General features: G+C 40.1%; 3 protein-coding genes across 4 annotated transcripts in view; all 3 read left to right on the top strand.

The window, feature by feature from the left end:
- The first annotated feature begins 87 nt into the window (after positions 1–87).
- Positions 88–1,136, top strand: LOC106955707 (sex-determining region Y protein-like). The gene is made up of 3 exons (XM_015046026.1): positions 88–333; positions 491–752; positions 869–1,136. The coding sequence occupies exons 1-3, from the start codon at positions 147–149 to the stop codon at positions 996–998; spliced, it is 579 nt and encodes a 192-aa protein (XP_014901512.1). The 5' UTR covers positions 88–146; the 3' UTR covers positions 999–1,136.
- Positions 1,137–1,645: 509 nt separating this feature from the next.
- Positions 1,646–14,385, top strand: tcerg1b (transcription elongation regulator 1b (CA150)). 2 transcript variants are annotated; one of them, XM_015046024.1, is made up of 21 exons: positions 1,646–1,731; positions 3,187–3,430; positions 4,082–4,234; positions 4,888–5,173; positions 5,259–5,501; positions 6,981–7,040; positions 7,916–8,116; positions 8,772–8,878; positions 9,004–9,092; positions 9,192–9,352; positions 9,462–9,543; positions 9,652–9,787; positions 10,288–10,377; positions 10,474–10,592; positions 10,757–10,907; positions 11,269–11,433; positions 12,140–12,322; positions 12,467–12,646; positions 12,774–12,857; positions 12,957–13,057; positions 13,653–14,385. In XM_015046024.1, exons 1-21 carry the CDS (start codon positions 1,685–1,687, stop codon positions 13,852–13,854), a joined length of 3,084 nt encoding a protein of 1,027 aa, XP_014901510.1. In that variant the 5' UTR covers positions 1,646–1,684; the 3' UTR covers positions 13,855–14,385. The 2 variants fall into 2 exon arrangements, with proteins under 2 accessions (XP_014901510.1, XP_014901511.1); XM_015046025.1 differs by lacking the exon at positions 6,981–7,040.
- A 1,092-nt stretch (positions 14,386–15,477) lies between these two features.
- pcyox1l (prenylcysteine oxidase 1 like) overlaps positions 15,478–18,784 on the top strand; it is a 10,494-nt gene continuing 7,187 nt past the window's right edge. The window contains exons 1-4 of the mRNA XM_015046022.1: positions 15,478–15,825; positions 16,746–16,952; positions 17,078–17,252; positions 18,112–18,323. Coding sequence (XP_014901508.1) covers positions 15,717–15,825; positions 16,746–16,952; positions 17,078–17,252; positions 18,112–18,323 — 703 coding nt within the window. The 5' untranslated portion in view covers positions 15,478–15,716. The remainder of the gene's footprint in view (positions 15,826–16,745; positions 16,953–17,077; positions 17,253–18,111; positions 18,324–18,784) is intronic.

Raw genomic sequence — 18,784 nt, 5'->3', positions numbered from 1 at the left:
ATTAGCCACTGTTAGGATTGTGTGTTAGAGATTTTTTAAAGTGGATCTAACTGCATTACTGTGATTGGATGTAAATACCTAAAATCTTTTCCTCAGATTTCAAACCTAACCAGTTTATCCAAGAGAACGGACGGGTCAAACGGCCAATGAACGCTTTTCTAGTGTGGGCTCGCGTCCACAGAGAGGCCATGCAAAAAGCCTTTCCAGGAAGAACCAGCAATGACATCAGTGTTCAGCTTGGAAATGAGTGGTATAAGCTCAGTGAGGAACAGAAGAGGCCCTACTTTAAAGCAGCTGACAAGCTGAAGAAGATGCACAGACTGCACTTCCCTGGTATGAACATTACATGTATGTCCGACAGTGGATTTGAAAAGCTTATGTTAATTATTGACTGTACAATCACTTCATCTTCTAGTCAAGTATTCTGTGGAAGACATTTGATGACGTAACTTTTGATTATAACTCATGTTGGCTCTGACTGTGGTACCAGATTACGAGTATCGCCCCCGGAAGAGAAAAGACAGAAAGCAAGCTTTTGAAGGGAAATATGACCAAACATCAGGACAACAGCAGGACTCAAATATTCACTGTATTGGCTCACAAAGTATGCCTTCAGGTCAACCCAGGTTTCTGGACCCTATTCTATTTGGTCCATCTCCTGTGCCTCAACCAGTCTCCTGCAATTCCTATTTGCCCTTTAACCCCCATCATCAAGCAACCATGTACCATATGGGCCAGAGCCAGAGTTTAAGGTTCGGTGTAAAGTTTCTGATTGCCATATTTTACACATCTTGTTTTCAGTGTATTTAGATACTTGACAGTCAATAAATCACAAAGATTTAAATTTATTTTTAAAATGCTTTTATAGGCCCGGATTTGCCAGAAGCTGGATGGAGGAGGAAAACCTCGACCAAAGTTACTGGCACGATGGAGCTTTGAGGCCATTTGTCTTTGATGGTTATTCAGTGCAGCGTTATTATTCAGCTGGTTTTATCTAAGAAGTCATCATTGGCTCAACATAATTTCAGTGTTGGCTGATGTCACCTCTCACCAAGACTAAACAATGTGGAGAGTTTATAAGCCAGCCTCCAGGTGATAGCTGATTTCATGTTTTTAAATAAAATGTTCACAATACATGGTGCATACACTTTTTTATATCAACATTTCTTACTATACATGCTCAAATTTCCTGAATCTTGAATTTTTTTTCTTTTATATTTTTAAGGAGAAATACTGAAGGGTCACTGAATGACTTTAGGGCACGTCATTCAATCGTGACTCGATTTTTAAATAAAATATCTTAACTTTGAAGATAAAGGATGGATATATTTTGAAGTGCATTTTCAACCAAAGTTTCACTGGTAACTATAACTGACCTGTGCAAACGTTTAATGCTTACATTAAGATGTACGTACATTAAAATGCACAACAGAGTCAGCACTAACAGCATGAAAAATTAGCAGAACAGCCTATGTTTAAAATCCTTAGCTCCACGCTGAACAAAGATAAACTGATAAAAGAAGGCCAATAAACATTTAGCTAAAGGATCGCGAGAACATTTGTGTCCAATCGCAGAGCGCGCAGCTTGAACTGGACCGTTATGGACGGCAACGATCAACCAATAGAAACGTGTGATTACCTTTTGGGGGCGTTTCCAGGAAGAAAGCGGTTACACTTTCCTGTAATGGCGGACCAGACAGAGAGCGAAACTCTTGGGTTTAACGACAACAGGTCAGCTATGAGAAAAATACGAGTTTACAGCAAAATGGTTAAAGTGTAATATTAAATACAAATGCAGATTTTATATGCACCTGGTCGGGGATGTCTACGACTGAGATTTTTGGCGTTTTTACTTGTGAATGTAGCCACGGCAGCTAACTAGCCTGTAGCTAACTAGCCTTATGTTGCGCCTCTCCGTCTATAACACGCGGATCAGAAACTTTCCTAATCCTAAAACGACTGTTTTGACCAGAGCCCGGTCTTATGTTCTCACAAGTTGCATATTTACATTTAAAAGCTTGTTAGATAAATCACGTAATATGTTTAGGTAAACAGCAGTCCGCTCTGTATATTGAATGAACGGGGTGGCTATTAGCCTGACTAGCAAGAGGCGACAATCACAACATGATTGATTTTTGTTCAGAGTTATCTGAGTATGACCCGAAAGCATTTAGTATATAAGTGTGTTGGTTAATAGACTACATTACTACAAACGCATACAACAAAAAAACTCACATACACATTTAAACTATAAACATGTGTAGTTTATACCGATATTATACCAATTTTAAAATATTCTTAGAGGCTATTGTTGACTTTTTGGTTCATGGGGAATTGCACTGCTGCACTGTTTGCAGATTTAAGATGGTAGAAATTCTGGGAAGATACAGAAGTGATCTGGATAAATACTGATTTTTAGCTGATTGTAATTTCCCTTGAAGAAATTGTAAAAATATTTTGAACCTAAATTGATTTGTTTTGGAAATAAATATATATGGTAAGATAGTTAATGTCTGCATCAGCCATGTTATTGAACATAGGTATGTATAAATAAGTCCCAGTGAAAAAGAATTAAAGCATACCTCCTTATCTCACTTTTGCTTGTTGTTTTTTATGGTACACCTGTATCTCTAAATGGGCACCATATTTCAGCAGTCTGCATTAAACAGCTCCACATAGAACTAACTGGATTTCACTAATTTTTCAAAATAAACAAAGAATGAAGTTGACTTTTTGAACTGTTTTTATATTGATGTTTTGCACAGTTTACTGAGTAAATCCATGTACAAAGCATTGCTAACTGTAAACATCAGTGTTTTCTGTATTCCTTTAAGAGATGTTGGGCCATTAGCTCAATTGATTGAAATTAATTTTTCAAACTACTGCCAGTGTTGCCTAAAACACAATTGTACATGACAAATAGAAGAAAGGAGCTTTGGTGTAATACTTACAGCTTAATAATTGTTGCTTAAATGCCAGCATGCATCTGTAGAAAACAAAGTTTCCTTATTGGAAGCCTTTGTTCTTCCTCTGACATCATCTTTCAGACTCTTCACTGATACTGAAAATGGCTAACCACCTTCACACATTTGCATTCTACGTATGGTGCAGCTCTAATTTTCTTTTTGTATTGTGCATTGAAGAGCTGCAGCTTGAAGCATTAAAATCCTTTACTTTATTGACCAGAATGGCGCAGCAGGCAGTGCGGTTCCGCAGCCCTGCGCCTGCCACTGCCCCCGCACCTACGCCAGCCCAGACCCCAGTTTTACGAGGGCCTCCGCCACTGCTAAGGCCACCGCCGCCTCCATTTGGCATGATGAGGGGCCCGCCGCCAAGACCCCCGTTTGCTCGACCTCCCTTTGACCCAAACATGCCGCCTATCCCACCACCCGGAGGCATGCCACCACCCATTGGACCTCCTCACCTCCAGGTGAATGTTTTACATATTTCTGCAACATTAGCACTTCTTTCTGTCATTGTGTATGCCATATTTCACAGTCATTATAACTGTATTACACCATGTTACATATTGATTTCATGCTATACGTTCGGAGAGCTCTTTGTTTTCCAACATCCGGCCACAGATGGAGCACATCGCTTTGTTATTCAGTTGATGCAAAATCTATTCATTTCCTATTTGAAGGGACAGTTGATGCTAGTTGCTTTTTCACTTTTTATATTCGGAGTTTAAAGCAATTGTAAAAATTATTAGAACAGTTGCAGGTAATTAACAGGTGTAGTTTTCTTAGTGTTTGTATTATTTTTAGTAGCAATTTTCAAAAAGAGAGAAGCAGTGAGTAGACATGAATAATGCTTTTTGTGCTTTCCTCTCTGTGAACCTAACAAGTTCAGCTTTTAGAAGACTTCACTCATCAGAGAAGGATATGACTTAGCATGTTTGATGATCTCTCTAGCTTTTGCAGTAATTGATTCTTTAATGCAGGGAGACTTTCTTTAAATGAGTCCATGACGCATCAGCCACTTTGAATTATTCTTGCAGGTTTTCTGTTTGCTACAAATGTATGTTTTGTTGTGATAGAAAGTCTGATAGCCAAATGCATTGTTGCATCTTCTTCTGCAGAGGCCTCCTTTCCTTCCCCCTCCCATTGGCAACTTGCCGCCTCCTCCAGGGATGCTGTTTCCTCCTGGGATGCCTCCTGTTCCTGCATCTGGAAACCCAGCTCTCAATCCCGCAGAGGAAATCTGGGTAGAGAACAAAACTTCAGAGGGAAAGGTAGGATGAAAACTCCCATCAGAATATTTTTTTTTCATTTATCTTGGAGGAAAGAACTTGATTGCAATTATATTCATAAGGGACAACTGCTTAACTCAAGCACAGATCCTTAGTCCGAACATTTTTGGCTGCATTCTCTTGAAAATGTTTGTTTTATGGTTAAACTTGCATAATAAAAGCTAAAATATACCTGTTCTGTAATAACAGTGAAAGATACATTCAGTTTTTGTAATCTACTGAGGTGATCATTGCTTTGTAAACCTGCAAAAGTAATGCTGGTGACAAAATCATAGTTTGAAAACAAATTGAGAGATCTTTTGCTGTAAAACAGAGTTTTACTCATTTAAAGTCAATGTAAATGAAATGTACACATTGAAAGGGCCTGTTTCTGTCCATTTCTCCAGATAATGTAGATCCCTATCTTGACTATAAAATGTTCAAAATGCTGCCAGAATATGTTTCCTATTAAGCATTTAAAATGTTTTAAAAAACATAAATACGTACTTTGAAGTGTTTGGAATATTTATTTAGCAAAAAAGGAGGGAGAAATTGACTTGAGGGAGTAAATAAAACAGGTTTAGCAGATTCCTACATTGCTGCTAAGCTTTTCAATAAAAGAAATAACTTTGTTTGATGACTTATTTCCTCCTCAGACATATTACTACAACGCTCGGACCAGAGAGTCATCATGGAGCAAACCAGATGGTGTGAAGATCATCCAGCAGTCTGAACTCAACCCTCTTCTGGTAGCGGGGGCTACAGCTGCAGGTTCTGGTGCGAACGTGGGTGCAACCGGACCCACTAGCACCAACAGCGGAAACACAGCTGCCAGCACGGCGGCGGCCTCCCCCACTCAGGCCCCGACCTCTACCCCGACCCACACGCTGACCTCGAGTCCAGACCCCATCACCACCCCCTCGCCCTCTGTGTCCATCGCAGGTAAGCAAATGTTCCTCGGCGCTCAGCGCCTCAGCGAACACGAAGCTTAAAGTGCCTTGTCGTTTTTGTCTTTCTTACCTCACAGCCACCGTTGTAGCAGACCTCCCCCCTGTTGCCACCGTGACGTCCACTGTTGCTGTGTCGCCGGTCACCGTGGTGACCGTTTCCACGGTGCCGTCCCCTGTCACGGCGGTCCAGACTGTGCCACTGCTGCCAGCAGCCTTGCCTCACAGTGTGGCCCAGCCCACTGCAGCCATACCTGCCTTCCCACCCGTCATGGTGCCACCTTTCCGGGTGCCTTTGCCAGGCATGCACATCCCTCTACCAGGTGAGAATGACACCTGCAGCTCAAAAGCTGCTGTTCTAATGAAACTGTGGTGCATATTTAATGATTTTTAATTTTAGGTCTTTATGGGCAAATTATAAATGTTTTTGTCTTGTTTGCAAGTGTTGCTTTGTGGCTTATTGTAGCAACCTCTAGTAGTGCAGCGTAGAGGTCAAAGTAAAATGTTGCGCTGTATTCATACCTCTTTAACTTTTTCTATTGCAACAATAAACCTCTTTGTATTTTATTTAGCAGACCAACACAAATGATTGTAAAATGTTTTACTAGATAAAAATCTGACCATATTTAGACCATTCTACGCTGAATAAAATCACGTGCAACCAGGTTCCCTCAAAGTTCAGCTAATTGGTAAATAGTCAGTTTGTGTGCAGACCTGTTGCAATAAATCAAATAATTGTATAATAAATTAAAACGAGCTCAATAACTTCTATTTGGATGATTTATTATTTTTCTTTTTTTACTAAAATTTGGATGACAAAAGTCTTTAGCCTGTTGCATTTTCTCAGCTAGCTCTTTTTCTGAAGGACAGTTTTGTTAACAGAGACTTCAGTAGCCATTTTGTTAGTTGTTCCTGTTGTTTTGCTTAAATTTAATTTAAAGTTTATTGATCTGTCTGAATGTGTTTTCAGATTTGTTATTGTGACAGGCCTATTTGTGCATTTTAATCTTAGCTTAAGTGCATATGTTCAGATCTTAATCAGCATCATGCTGTGCTAATGTTTCTCTTCAGCAGGGATAGGAAAAGTGAATGGAGCAAATCTCAGGACTGTGAACAGCTTGCCTTGAGTTTGACACTTGTGGTTTAGATTGCACTAGAATGTTTCGGTCAAAGCTAATTGAGGATTTGTGTCAGTAATTGAAAATTAAATTTCATAAACACTCATCTGATCAGACAGTTTTACCAAGACAGATTCTGTTTTTGTGCAAAGCTGGTGGAGACAAAACCCAGTATTGTTCTAAAAGGTACCGGCTCAGGGGGCTGAATGTAATTAATGCTGCGGTATTCAACTTTTTATTTGTGAAAAGTGCTAAGACCAACTGTAACTTCCACAATTCTGCACTACAATGACTTAAATATAAATAAAATGCATTGAAGTTCATGGTTTTAGTGTAAGAAAACAAGAAAAAGTGCAAGAGGTATGAATAAGGAAAGGCACTGCAGATCTCAAGGGTTTTTCTGGGATTCATATAAAATGTGGAAAATGGCTCCTTCCAGTCGTTTCAGTTGCTTCATATGAATTAAATTATAAACAAGACAACATGGCATCCTACGCTGTGATGTCCCTCAGTGTTTAGTGTAAATAATTTCATCTCCTCAGATTCAGAAATATGAGATTTCCAACCTTTTTGACGCCGGTTTGTCCAAGTGGGACGCCACACACTCTTTGCACACCATGGTAGAAGATGTCCAGTTTCCTGCTGTGTTCAATCCCCATGCTTGCTTGTCCGTTGTTCTTGCAGGTGTAGCAATGGTGCAGATAGTAGGTGCTCCCTGTGTAAAGGCAGGCCCCAGCGCCAACGGTAAACACCCAGCCGCTCGCTCGCCTCTCAGATCAACAGTAGATGGCATGGTAGTGAATGATATCTACATGCATCGTATGGTGTCAACATGGGGTCGTTTAAAACCAGTAGCATGGTGTTGAATGCATCCATTCGCTGTACAGTGGTGACTTTTTTCAGCCATTCCAACAGAAAGAAACAGAATGTGTAGCTTTGTTATCATTTCTCATCAAAGTTCTGGTTTTATCAGAACTTTATATCTTATCTACATTAATGTTTAGCTATGATGTTTTTTCTACCATCAGCAGTTCAAGACAAACATCCTTGTGCTCGCAAAAAAACTTTTTAAGGTTTGACTTCAAGATGTGTTGTCCTTGGGATTGACCTTGAGAGTTTAGCTGCTTTTTATTTACCGCGTTCAGCATCTAAAGAGAATTTGTTGGTTGTTAGGAGCAGCCTGTTCTTAGGAAGGAGAAAACGACAGAAGAGAAGCCGTCTCTGTCCCATTAACACTAGCTGTTGTTGCCCTGTAGCAGCTAATTCGGGCTATGTGTTGTGATCATGTGGTTGTCTTCTTCTGTGGCATGGTTGTGAGTGTGTGGTCACTACTTGTTTGTTTTTTTTGTGTGTATTTGGCTTGTGTTATCTGTTAATTAGTTGTTTATGGTGAAGGTGTTATTAAACGTAATAATTTTATTCTACAAATACTCTTTAAGTGGTATTTTGCGTTTCATTCACAAACTGCCCCTAAAGTTTCTAAAATGTTTTATGAAAGCTATTCAGCTGGGTTTTTTCATGCTGTTTTCTAAATATTCATTAACATCTTAGGAAATCAGACATAACTCACTGTAGAAAATAATTAAAATGAATGTTTTCCGTCTGTTTTCCAACAACAGGCATGCTCCCTGGTATGGGCCCGCCTTTAGTTTCCATGATGCACCCGCAGCTGACGCTTTCGCCGGCTCCGGCGTCCATAGCCGGATCGCTGCAGCTTCCTGAGTGGACGGAGTACAGGACAGCCGATGGGAAAACGTACTACTACAACAACCGCACGCTGGAGTCCACCTGGGAGAAACCACAGGCCCTCATAGAGAAAGGTAGGAACTTCTGACTTCTGTGAGTTCAGCTTTACTTTTGAACAGAAATTAAAATTTTTGTGTTTGTTAAAAAGTTTAGCAAGTTTTGCTGGACGATAAATTGTCCCAGAAACTATTGCAATAAATGGTAATATTGTTGTTTTGTGACCATTTGGAAGTAATATAATGGTGATGGCATAATAATGCAAGAACTTATTCTGAAAGATCGATGAGCTTTAAATTCCAATGAACATTTAACACCGGAACTGTTTATCCAAAATCAATAAACAGAAGCGACAAATCAAATTAATTATGACGTCTGCAAGCAAAACTGTCCTCCAAAAGAAGGGCTAGCTAAGACAAAAGCACCAGCCTGTAAATTTTTGTTATCCAGTTTTTGGTAGAAATTTAGAGAGAAAAGAGAAAAACAATAAATCATGCCAATGGAAACGATCATCCTCGTTTTAATTTATCATGCCATTAATTGATGCAGTGTTTATTGCAGCAGATCTGCTGACTGCACTGTTCTGTTTAATTAAACAGAACATGCTTTTAATTTCATGTGTGAACAGTTTTATCCGGTTCCATCTGAACTGCCAGGATGGATGTCATTATGAGGTCTCATTCTTTCCTCCATGTGTTTTTTTAAACGTGCGTGTCTGTGTGTTTTTCTTAGAAAAAGAAGCAGAGAAGGCCAAAGAACGTCTGACCCAGGAGGAAGCTGAGGCAATGGAGATGGAGGATGATGATATAAAGATGGAAAACACTAATAATGTGAAGGAGGTCAGTAAACAATATGAACAACAATCTAATGGGGATATTAGAATAAACTGCAACCAAAACATATAAAGAAGTTACAAAAACAACACAGGAGATGAAAACCTGTTTCCCTCTCTCTGTTTGTCAAGGAACCTAAAGAAGAAGAGATGACCGAGGAAGAAAAGGCAGCTCAGAAAGCCCGGCCTGTCGCCACCAACCCCATACCTGGCACACCTTGGTATGCATCCCACATCCTCCACACACCAACATAATCGCTTCTTACTGACAGAGGAGAAAAAAAGACAATAAAATCTATTTTTGTTGTTCTTTCCATCAGGTGTGTGGTATGGACGGGTGACGACCGGGTTTTCTTCTACAACCCGACCACACGGCTGTCGATGTGGGACCGGCCCGAAGAGCTGGTCGGCCGATCCGACGTGGACAAACACATCCAGGAGCCACCACACAAGAGGGGCCTGGAGGACAGCAAGAAGACGGGTGAGCAGAACAAAAGCAGGCTTTTTTTTTTTATTTGAGGCTTTCAGCTGCAACAGAAAAGGTCATTTTAGCAGCTTTTACGCTAAGAAAGTTATTTTGATGTACTCAGGTGTCAGTAAGGAGGAACCAGAGACGTCGCTGGCCACTGACGATAGTCCAGATGAGGAGCCAACCAAATCCAAAAAGAGAAAGTAAGTCTGCTCATTTAATGTAAAACCATTCATAGGTTGAACCACTCGTTTAATTTATTATTGCTTAAGCTCTTCTTCACCTTGTGATGGTTTGATTCCCCCTGACAGGAAGGAAGAAACGAAGGAGGCAGACTCTGAGAAGGAAGCAGCCATGGAGGCAGAGCTGCGAGCAGCCAGAGAGAGAGCGGTGGTGCCCCTAGAGGCCAGGATGACCCAGTTCAGAGACATGCTGCTGGAGAGAGGGGTAACAAAACACAACCTTCTAAATACCTCAAATCTTATTTGTAGAGCTCTTGTCATGCACTTTTAAATTTAGTCTGTTTTCAGATATAGTCTGTTTTAATGCAGACTTAAACTAAGTAAAGTATGCAGTAAAACATTAAAAATAACTATTTTGAAAACGTTCATAAAGTCAACACTTAAATTCCCTCTATGGATTAATAATAACATTTATTAATTCTAAATATATTGATGAACGAATCTGATTTGCAGTATAAAAGTGTAATGATGTTTGAGTACAAGCTGAAAATATCTACTGTTCTCCACCTTATGAAATGCTTACTTGTCCATCTTATTGAATATTAAAGTCTACCTTTATCATCATTACTGACATTTTCAGTTTCTCAGGACATTTTTTAAAGTTTTTATAGCTTAGCAGAAATGTATTGGATTTATTTCTTTATTTTCTGGTTCAGAAGAATCGTAGTTTTCTATGGAATAGCAGTTTGTTTGTCCTGCTTGCAGGTGTCTGCGTTCTCGACCTGGGACAAAGAGCTCCATAAGATCGTGTTCGACCCGCGCTACCTTCTGCTCAACCCAAAAGAAAGGAAACAGGTTCATTTTCATCATTTCTTCTTCTTTTTATCTACTCTGTATTTGTCTCTTTTTCGTTTTTCATCCTCCAGTCATTATTTATGATCGTGTCCTCAGGTTTTTGATCAGTATGTGAAAACAAGAGCTGAAGAGGAAAGAAAGGAGAAGAAGAACAAGCTCATGCAGGCCAAAGATGATTTCAGGCGGATGATGGAGGATTCCAAGCTCACACCCAAGTAAACACACCTGCCATTTTTATTCTGAATGTTTCTGAAGATGGCTGTGAAACTTTTTTACTGGTTTGTTCAACAACCAGTTGTGGATATTCATTTATGATCCTTGTTAAACTTTCACTCTAATAGGCCAAAGTGACACTGGTTTCTTGCTTTCAAATCTGCAGAACAACATTTAGTGAATTTGCCATGAAGCATGGAAGAGATCCAAGATTCAAGGCCATCGACAAGATGAAGGACAGGGAGGCGATCTTCATCGAATTTATGACCGCTATGAGGAAGAGAGACAAAGAAGACTCCAAAACCAGAGGAGAGAAGGTAAGGCTAACCTAAACCTGCGCTCTGGTTTTTAAAGGTTTTATTTTGAATTGCAGAGCTTTTGCAGGAAGCTGTTTTCTGTTGGTAGAACATGTCATTGATCAGTGGTAGGAGGAATTCACATATGCAATGCTTAAGGTTTGTAACTAGCAGAAAAAAAGTTTTTCCTAGCTGAGCACCATGTGGGGTAAAGAAGAGTCTCTTTCTCTGACCACAACAATTCTCTCCTGATTTAATTAAATAGCACATTTTCACAGATTTGCAGCACAATAATCCTTAGCTGTACTCGTCATAAACTTAAATTTTACTTTGCCACAATTCTGGAAAGGTTTGCTCACGAGTTTTACTTTTTTCTGCTCAGGTTAGGCAAGACTTTTTTGACCTGCTAAGCGACCAACATGTGGAGGGAAATCAGCGATGGAGCAAAGTGAAAGAGCGGCTAGAGACTGACCCTCGGTACAAGGCTGTGGACAGCTCCGCTCTCAGAGAGGAGCTATTCAAACAGTTCATGGAGAAACAAGCAAAGGTAGGAGCAGCTCTTTGAACAGAGGAGAATGGACTGAAAATGTGTCAAACTCAAGGCCCCAGGGGCCAAATTTGGCCCTTTGGACTCCAGAGGGACGCATAAATAAAACCTTTAATATAACAGTTCTGTGCTTAAATATTGTATCAATCTAATCAAAGCAGTTTTTATTCATATACTGCCAGATTGCATCAGTTTCTCCAGTCATGGAAAATCAACAGATCCTTGCACTTTTTTTGCAATAATGCATAATTGTGACTTTACTGCAAAATTTCCACCAAAATTGTCAAAACATTGGGTTTATTTGATGCTAACTCCCACCTGCAGGTGGCAGTATTTCTGACTTCTGCTACACTGCTTCCTCAGCTTTACTTGATGTCAAATTATAGCCCATCGAACAAAAAGTTACCGTCATACATAACTGCAAATATTGTAAGATATTTTGCGAATATTTCTAAATTGGTCCCACAAATCTGTGATTTTCATTGCCACAAAAAACAATTACATCAGTTTCAAAACATGTCCACCATAAATGAATTTTAAGACACACTGATATGAGCAGCACTTACATCTTGCATGCATGATGCAGGTTTATTTTACTGATTCTGATACAACCGGCCGTTTAAGATCATTATGACCTTGACATGACCCAAAGTGAAAATGAGTTACATCCCTGCATTAAGGTAATAATGTTTTCCCTGCCCTATAGAATGTGGACATTGAGAAGGAGCGAGAGCTGGAGCGGCAGGCTCGCATCGAGGCCAGCCTCAGAGAGAGGGAGCGGGAGGTGCAGAAAGCCCGATCGGAGCAGACCAAAGAGATCGACCGAGAAAGGGAGCAGCACAAACGGGAGGAGGCCATCCAGAACTTCAAAGCCCTCATGTCTGACATGGTGAGATGCTCCAGGGTTTCCGTCGCTGGTGCTGCAGCACTCTGATCCTTCCTGAATCTTCAAACCTCCATATTTATTTATTTATTTCTTTGTTGCATACTTTGCGATTATCTTGGCTGTAAGAGATTTCTGCCCCTCCCTCAGGTCCGTTCTTCGGACGCAACGTGGTCGGACACGCGCCGCAACCTGCGGAAGGACCACCGCTGGGAGTCGGCTTCCCTGCTGGAAAGGGAGGAGAAGGAGAAGCTGTTCAACGAGCACGTAGAGGCGCTGGCCAAGAAGAAGAAGGAACAGTTCAGGCAGCTGCTTGACGAGACCAGCATGGTGAGAAGTTAAAACATGACGCAGAAAAATGTTCAAATGTAAGGAGAACTTCTGGGAAGGTTTCCAGCCTGAGCGTCACTTTAATTTTTTAAATGAAGCAGCTTATTTAAAAGTTTCGTTGTTGCAGATCACACTGACGACTACATGGAAGGAAGTCAAGAAGGTCATCAAAGATGACCCTCGCTGTATTAAATTCTCCTCCAGTGACAGAGTAAGAGACTATCTAACACCTGCAGCAATTCAACATATTAACTCAACAAAATCCGATTTGTGTGGTTTTCATGTTTTATGTGTTTATCTCTTTTTGCAGAAGAGACAGCGAGAGTTTGAAGACTACATCAAAGACAAATACATCACGGCCAAAGCTGACTTCAGAACCCTGCTGAAGGAGACAAAGTTCATCACGTACAGGTGTGTGCACTCAGCAGGAACCCTTTAAAAACTGCATTACGGACAGGCAAAATGGACCTAGAATTTTATCACAATATTTTTTGGTACTATTGCAGTCATAAAGAAAAGCAATCACTTATTTGTAATTGTAATGGCCTACAAACACAAATATTATTGAAAAATATTCAAGCCACTGCACTGAATCATATTTAAAATTTACTGATATTTACTGATTTTCTCGTCTCACGGTGGAGAAAGTAGTAAAAATAAAATTTCCAATCACACTGCCAGTTTTGTTTCTTTATGCATTTGTTGAAACTGTCACTATGCCGACAGTATGGTATGAGACAGAGAATCTGAAAAAAAATTAAGCTCCTGTTTTCCTGTAACGGTGTATGCAGCGCGTTCACAGGGTTGATTGGTAGCGTTAAGTTGTTAGTAAAAACTATCTTGTCGGAGAACTACAGATGAAAATTGGTGCTAAGTCTGGCATATTTGCATGGCTGTTTTCATGCACTCATGTTGATTAATATAAACTGTCCCTTATGAAATAAATTCACTGCTAAATTCAAAGAAAGTTCCTGTTTTTGTGGCTCTAATGGTTCCACTTTTCCAGGTCCAGAAAGCTGATCCAGGAGTCGGACCAGCATCTGAAAGACGTGGAGAAAATCCTTCAAAACGACAAGCGATACCTCGTGCTGGAGTGCGTCCCAGAGGAGCGCAGAAAGCTGATCATGTTCTACATCGAGGATTTGGACCGACGCGGCCCGCCTCCTCCCCCCACCGCCTCTGAGCCGACGCGACGCTCCACCAAGTGAACGGCTGGATCGCCACCATGACCAGTGACCTACTCCTCCCCACCCCTCCCTTTGGCCTGAGCATGACCTCCCCCAGCACCTCCTGAATCCCAGCCTTCAGGCTGGCCTCGCAGTGTTATTGCTGGGGGCTGACTTGCTTCGAGATGAACGGTTAAGGTCTCTGTGTTATGCCATCTCTTCATCCTGCATTTAAGGTCACAGCAGGGAACAGAGGTTGACCTGATCTCCAGTCGACTGTTGACCTCTTTACCTCTGAGGGAGAGGAGAAAGCGGTGAGGCTGTTTGAGCAGCCACACAGATGTAAGATAGCTGATGTAAATGAAGATGTGTGTGTGTGAGTACGAGTGTGGCGCAGGCATGTTTAATTGAGTATATGTTTGAGGCGTCCTTAAGCCTTACAGCTCCACTGTGCCAGTCACTGTTTATGCGGCACAGTGTGAATGTTAGTTTCAGCTCAGTGGTTTACTCCAATGTCACAGCAGTTTCTCTGTTGAATGAAATAAAAGCAACATCCACTGTTTTTCAACATGAGGTTCTGTTGATTTGTTTTTTCCCCACATAGCATGTTTGAAGTGAACAATACTGGTGGAGACAGTAGCTTATATTGAAATATAAACTGAGGACGTTGCATAAATATATCAAATATAACATTTTAGTTTAATAAATTAAACAAATTGAGTGCTACAGATCAGGTGAACAAATAAATTAAAATACAGATTAATTGAGCTGGGAAAAGCTTTTTTTTTTTTTTTTTAAGTAATATACTAATATTACTACTGAATAGACTGAGGCATCTGAAAAAACAAAATCTTAATTTCAGTTACTATTTTTGTGTTCAGCTATTGAAAGGAATATATATTTATATTATATATAATAAAAGTATACATTTTGGTGTTTATATTGAGAAACCCTAAAAGATTTGTCTCCTAATGGAGATTTGTCTCCTAATGGCACTGCAGGTCTTTTCAAGACCTGCAGTGCCATTTCTGATTGGTCGAAAATTGTTACGTCACAAGATGTTTTCGGACGTGTACCCTCGTTCAGTAGTAGCTACCGCTCCTTTCCACGTCGCCGGCGCAAGATCTTGCTTGCTAAAAATGCTGGAAGGTAACTCGTATCAATATGAGAAGACTTCATTTATTTGAACCAAAATTATTGCTTTGAAACTATAGAGGGCCAAATATATGACATTTTAAAAATAATGTCTAAGTCAATTTAAGAAATACATACTTAATTAAATTATTGATTGAGATAGTATCACAGTAAATTAAATATTTGTTTAAGGTTTGTATATTTCCAGTGCCTTATTCTAACATAAAATAATATAGTCAAGATGATTGGTCTGAAATTGACTTGATTGCGCAAAGTAACCAATCAGATGTTAGGGCCTATTCATAGACAGAGGCATAATACAGTACATATGATGAGATTCTTCACTGCCTCTCCTAATATTTATCTTTCAGTTGTACACACTAAAGTATTTGAATGTAAGATAGCTTAATTTTTTTCACAAATTAAAAATTTAATTATTTTATACTACCCTATTTGAATCAGCCATAGATGACGATAATGTTTATGCCGCTCTGGCTTCTTGAATAACGGAAAGATTACGCCAATTTGGCGCACGCTGGCATATAAATGATGCGGACCCCCCTTCTCTGCTACCGCATCCTCCCAGTCATCTTTGTACATCTTTGTGAACCATATTAAACTTAATTAACTGATTTACTTCTCAGTAAAATCAACCTGCATCATATTTATTCTAAGTATGTCCCTCCAAGCGAAAGAAGGGAGATAACCTGAACCTAATCTGCTGGTACTGAACCGAACACGCTTACCCTCGGCGCTGCTCCCAACCGGCTATGGGCGGCTTTCAACTCCCGCTCATCGCGGTGGTGCTAACGGTCTGCTCAGCTGTCGGAAACCCGGAGACACCCGCTCATGAAGACGGTGCTCCTCCTTCACGAATCGGTAAGAAGAACTGTTCACACCCATAGAGAAATAAAACATGCAGGCCCCTGAAGGCAGCCGTTGGATTCAGCTACTGTTAGCCATGGTGGCTAGCAACACATGAAACAGATGAAAAATAAAACAAAGGTTAATTTGTTTGTTGCTCATTTCTGAAAGACACAGATATTATAACAGCAAATGTCTGGCTGACTAACATTTTATTATCAATTGTTTTTAAAACGTCTTCACTGGTTCATTCATTGTATTTAATTTTCTACTGGTTTCATTGCAACTCTCTGTGATGGACCGACATGGAGAGTGCGTAATTATGAAATGGAAAATTAAAAAAAAATATTTTCATTTTTATAAATAGAAATCTGAATCTAATCAGAATCTGTACATGTGAATCAGCTGTATTTGAATTTATGTGTGTACTCTGACTAGGTCATTCTAACTCATCCACTCGAAACGTTTGTGACCAAAAAATGAGATGAAATGAGTGGAAATACTTTTTCACAGCACGGTGACAGTTGAGGCTTTCAGAAATGTTTTCGACAGAAATAGTATGAGAATCTTTTTCATTGTATCTACATTTTATATGGACATTTATTCACTCAAAGAGAGTGTACGAGATGTTTTTAAGGTTTGAAAAGGTAAAAATAACACCTTAAAATGATGAGTTTATGCTCAAAGGATTTCTAAACAAGCTAAATATTGAAACGAGACATATTTCCCATGTTTTAAGTGACAAAATCTGCCAATGGAACTAATACTTTTTATCAATATTCAATAATTATTGACTTAAGCAAGCTCAAGTTATCTGTGAATTTGTGTAGTCTTATTTTAAGTGTACTAAGATATTTGCACTAGAAACTAGTCAAAATACATAAGTTTTAGTTTTTTTTTTGCATTGCATTATCTTCCTTTTCTCTGTGCTCCAGCTGTGGTTGGAGCAGGTATAGGAGGCAGCGCGACGGCCAATTTCCTGCGCCAACACTTTGGTCCGGAGGTGCAGGTGGACGTGTTCGAGAAGGGCGAGGTCGGAGGTCGCCTGGCCACTGTAACCGTCAACCACAATGAATATGAGTCTGGAGGATCCATTATTCACTCCCTCAACCTGCACATGCAGGAATTTGTCAAACAGCTTGGTGAGTTATAACAAGTTTTAATAATGCCAGGGATATTCAGTCACAGAATATTTAAATATTTTGCCTTCCTCACAAAAATACAGCTCATTGCTTAGAATAAAATTTCTCCTCTCACCTATTTAAAGGTTTGAAATACCGTCGAAATGTGGCAGGAAAGACTGCCGTTTTTAATAGTGAAGAGGTGATTTTGGAGGAGACCGACTGGTACCTGTTGGATCTGTTCCGGCTTTGGTGGCGCTATGGGATCAGCTTCATACGGCTGCAGATGTGGGTGGAGGAAATCATGGAGAAATTTATGAGGTAAACATGAAAATTTCGATGTTGCTGTTTGTTTTAGGGGTGACAACATTACAACGTTTTGATACTGATATTGTAGCTTTGAGAATTGACAGGAACCTTAGTTGACCTATCAACACAAATCATCATACATGCTTTTACTGTTTGTTCTGTAGTGTGGAATCTTGGAAAAGGCTTGAGGAAGTGATATTAATCAAACAAAAAACAATGCTCAAGAGCAATAAGTATAAACCAATGTGTCTGTATGCAGGATGTAAGTGCTGCTCGTATCAGTGGGCTTGTATAATCCAATTCTCTCTTTTTGTTTATTGGCCTATATTGGATCAATTTCCGAAATCAGATCAAGATAACCTTGTTTTTTTGTTTTGTTTTGTTTTGTTTTTTTCTTGTTAGCTTAATAACGGTACTTAAAACTGCTTGCTGCTAACATTACATGTCCTTATATATATTTAGGAACCTCATTAGACTTTTTCAGAATGTATTCTTGCATTATTATGCCATTATCATGGTCTCAAAACAACAATGTTGTCGTATTGCAATAACTTCTGGAACAATTTATCATCCAGTGAAACAGACCTACGTATGGAGGAAGTTAATGAAGAGAATTTTGTTTTTAATAAAAAAGCATCCGAGAAATGAATTACAGACTCAATCATCCAGACTTTGTTTCTTGCTTCAATGTCTGCTTTGAAGCATTAACCGACCTGAAATAAATCAGCCTCCTCCCTCAGGAAGTGATTCATCTCTTTCCATTCAAGGCAACTCTCATCTTTCCACCTGTTTTTGATCATTTCGGACACGAGTGAGAGAAATGTATTGCCGTGTTTTCTAAATTTGTCTGTAATCTGTGTTTGCCATCTAGGATTTATAAGTACCAGGCTCATGGCTACGCCTTCAGCTCCGTGGAGGAACTCCTGGACTCTCTGGGAGGCAGCGGCTTCATCAACATGACCAGACGGCCGCTCTCCGACTCGCTGCTGGAGCTGGGCGTGTCGCAGCGCTTCATAGATGAGGTCATCGCTCCCGTCATGAGGGTCAACTACGGACAGAACGTCAGCATCCCCGCCTTTGTAGGTCAGCTCAGTGTGAAACAATGAGGGGTAGAGGAAGAGGAGGAGTGGGTGAGGAGATGAAGAGCAGGGAAGTGACAGGACAGAAACTGTGGTGGTGAACTCGGAGTGCAATATGACAAAAGCATCCACATCTCTGCTGATATAGGTCAGCTCAGAGGGGAAGAGAAGAGAGGCAGGAAATGAGTATGAGAGGCTGGAAGTCGAGAAACGAAGAGGGGAAAGTGAGGTGAGAGGAGGGGGGGTGGCCTATGGGAGCCGGGTAACAGGAAGGTGTGTAGGCAGCTGATAATTGGTTTATAGCTCTTGGCTTCATTTCTTTTCTGTGTGTGTGTGTGTGCGTGTGTGTGTGTGTATATATATATATATATATATATATATATTTTTTTTTTTTTTTTTTTAGGGCGGTTTTTCTTTGGTGGGCCCAAAAAAACCTTTGGGGGGGGGGGAGGGGGAAAAAAGCGG

Source organism: Poecilia latipinna, unplaced genomic scaffold, assembly GCF_001443285.1.
Source record: "Poecilia latipinna isolate Pla-1442-1.1 unplaced genomic scaffold, P_latipinna-1.0 Scaffold761, whole genome shotgun sequence".
NCBI classification, from domain to species: Eukaryota; Metazoa; Chordata; class Actinopteri; order Cyprinodontiformes; family Poeciliidae; genus Poecilia; species Poecilia latipinna.
Note: the sequence above shows the minus strand (reverse complement) of the source record. Positions and strands in the feature narration are given on the sequence as shown.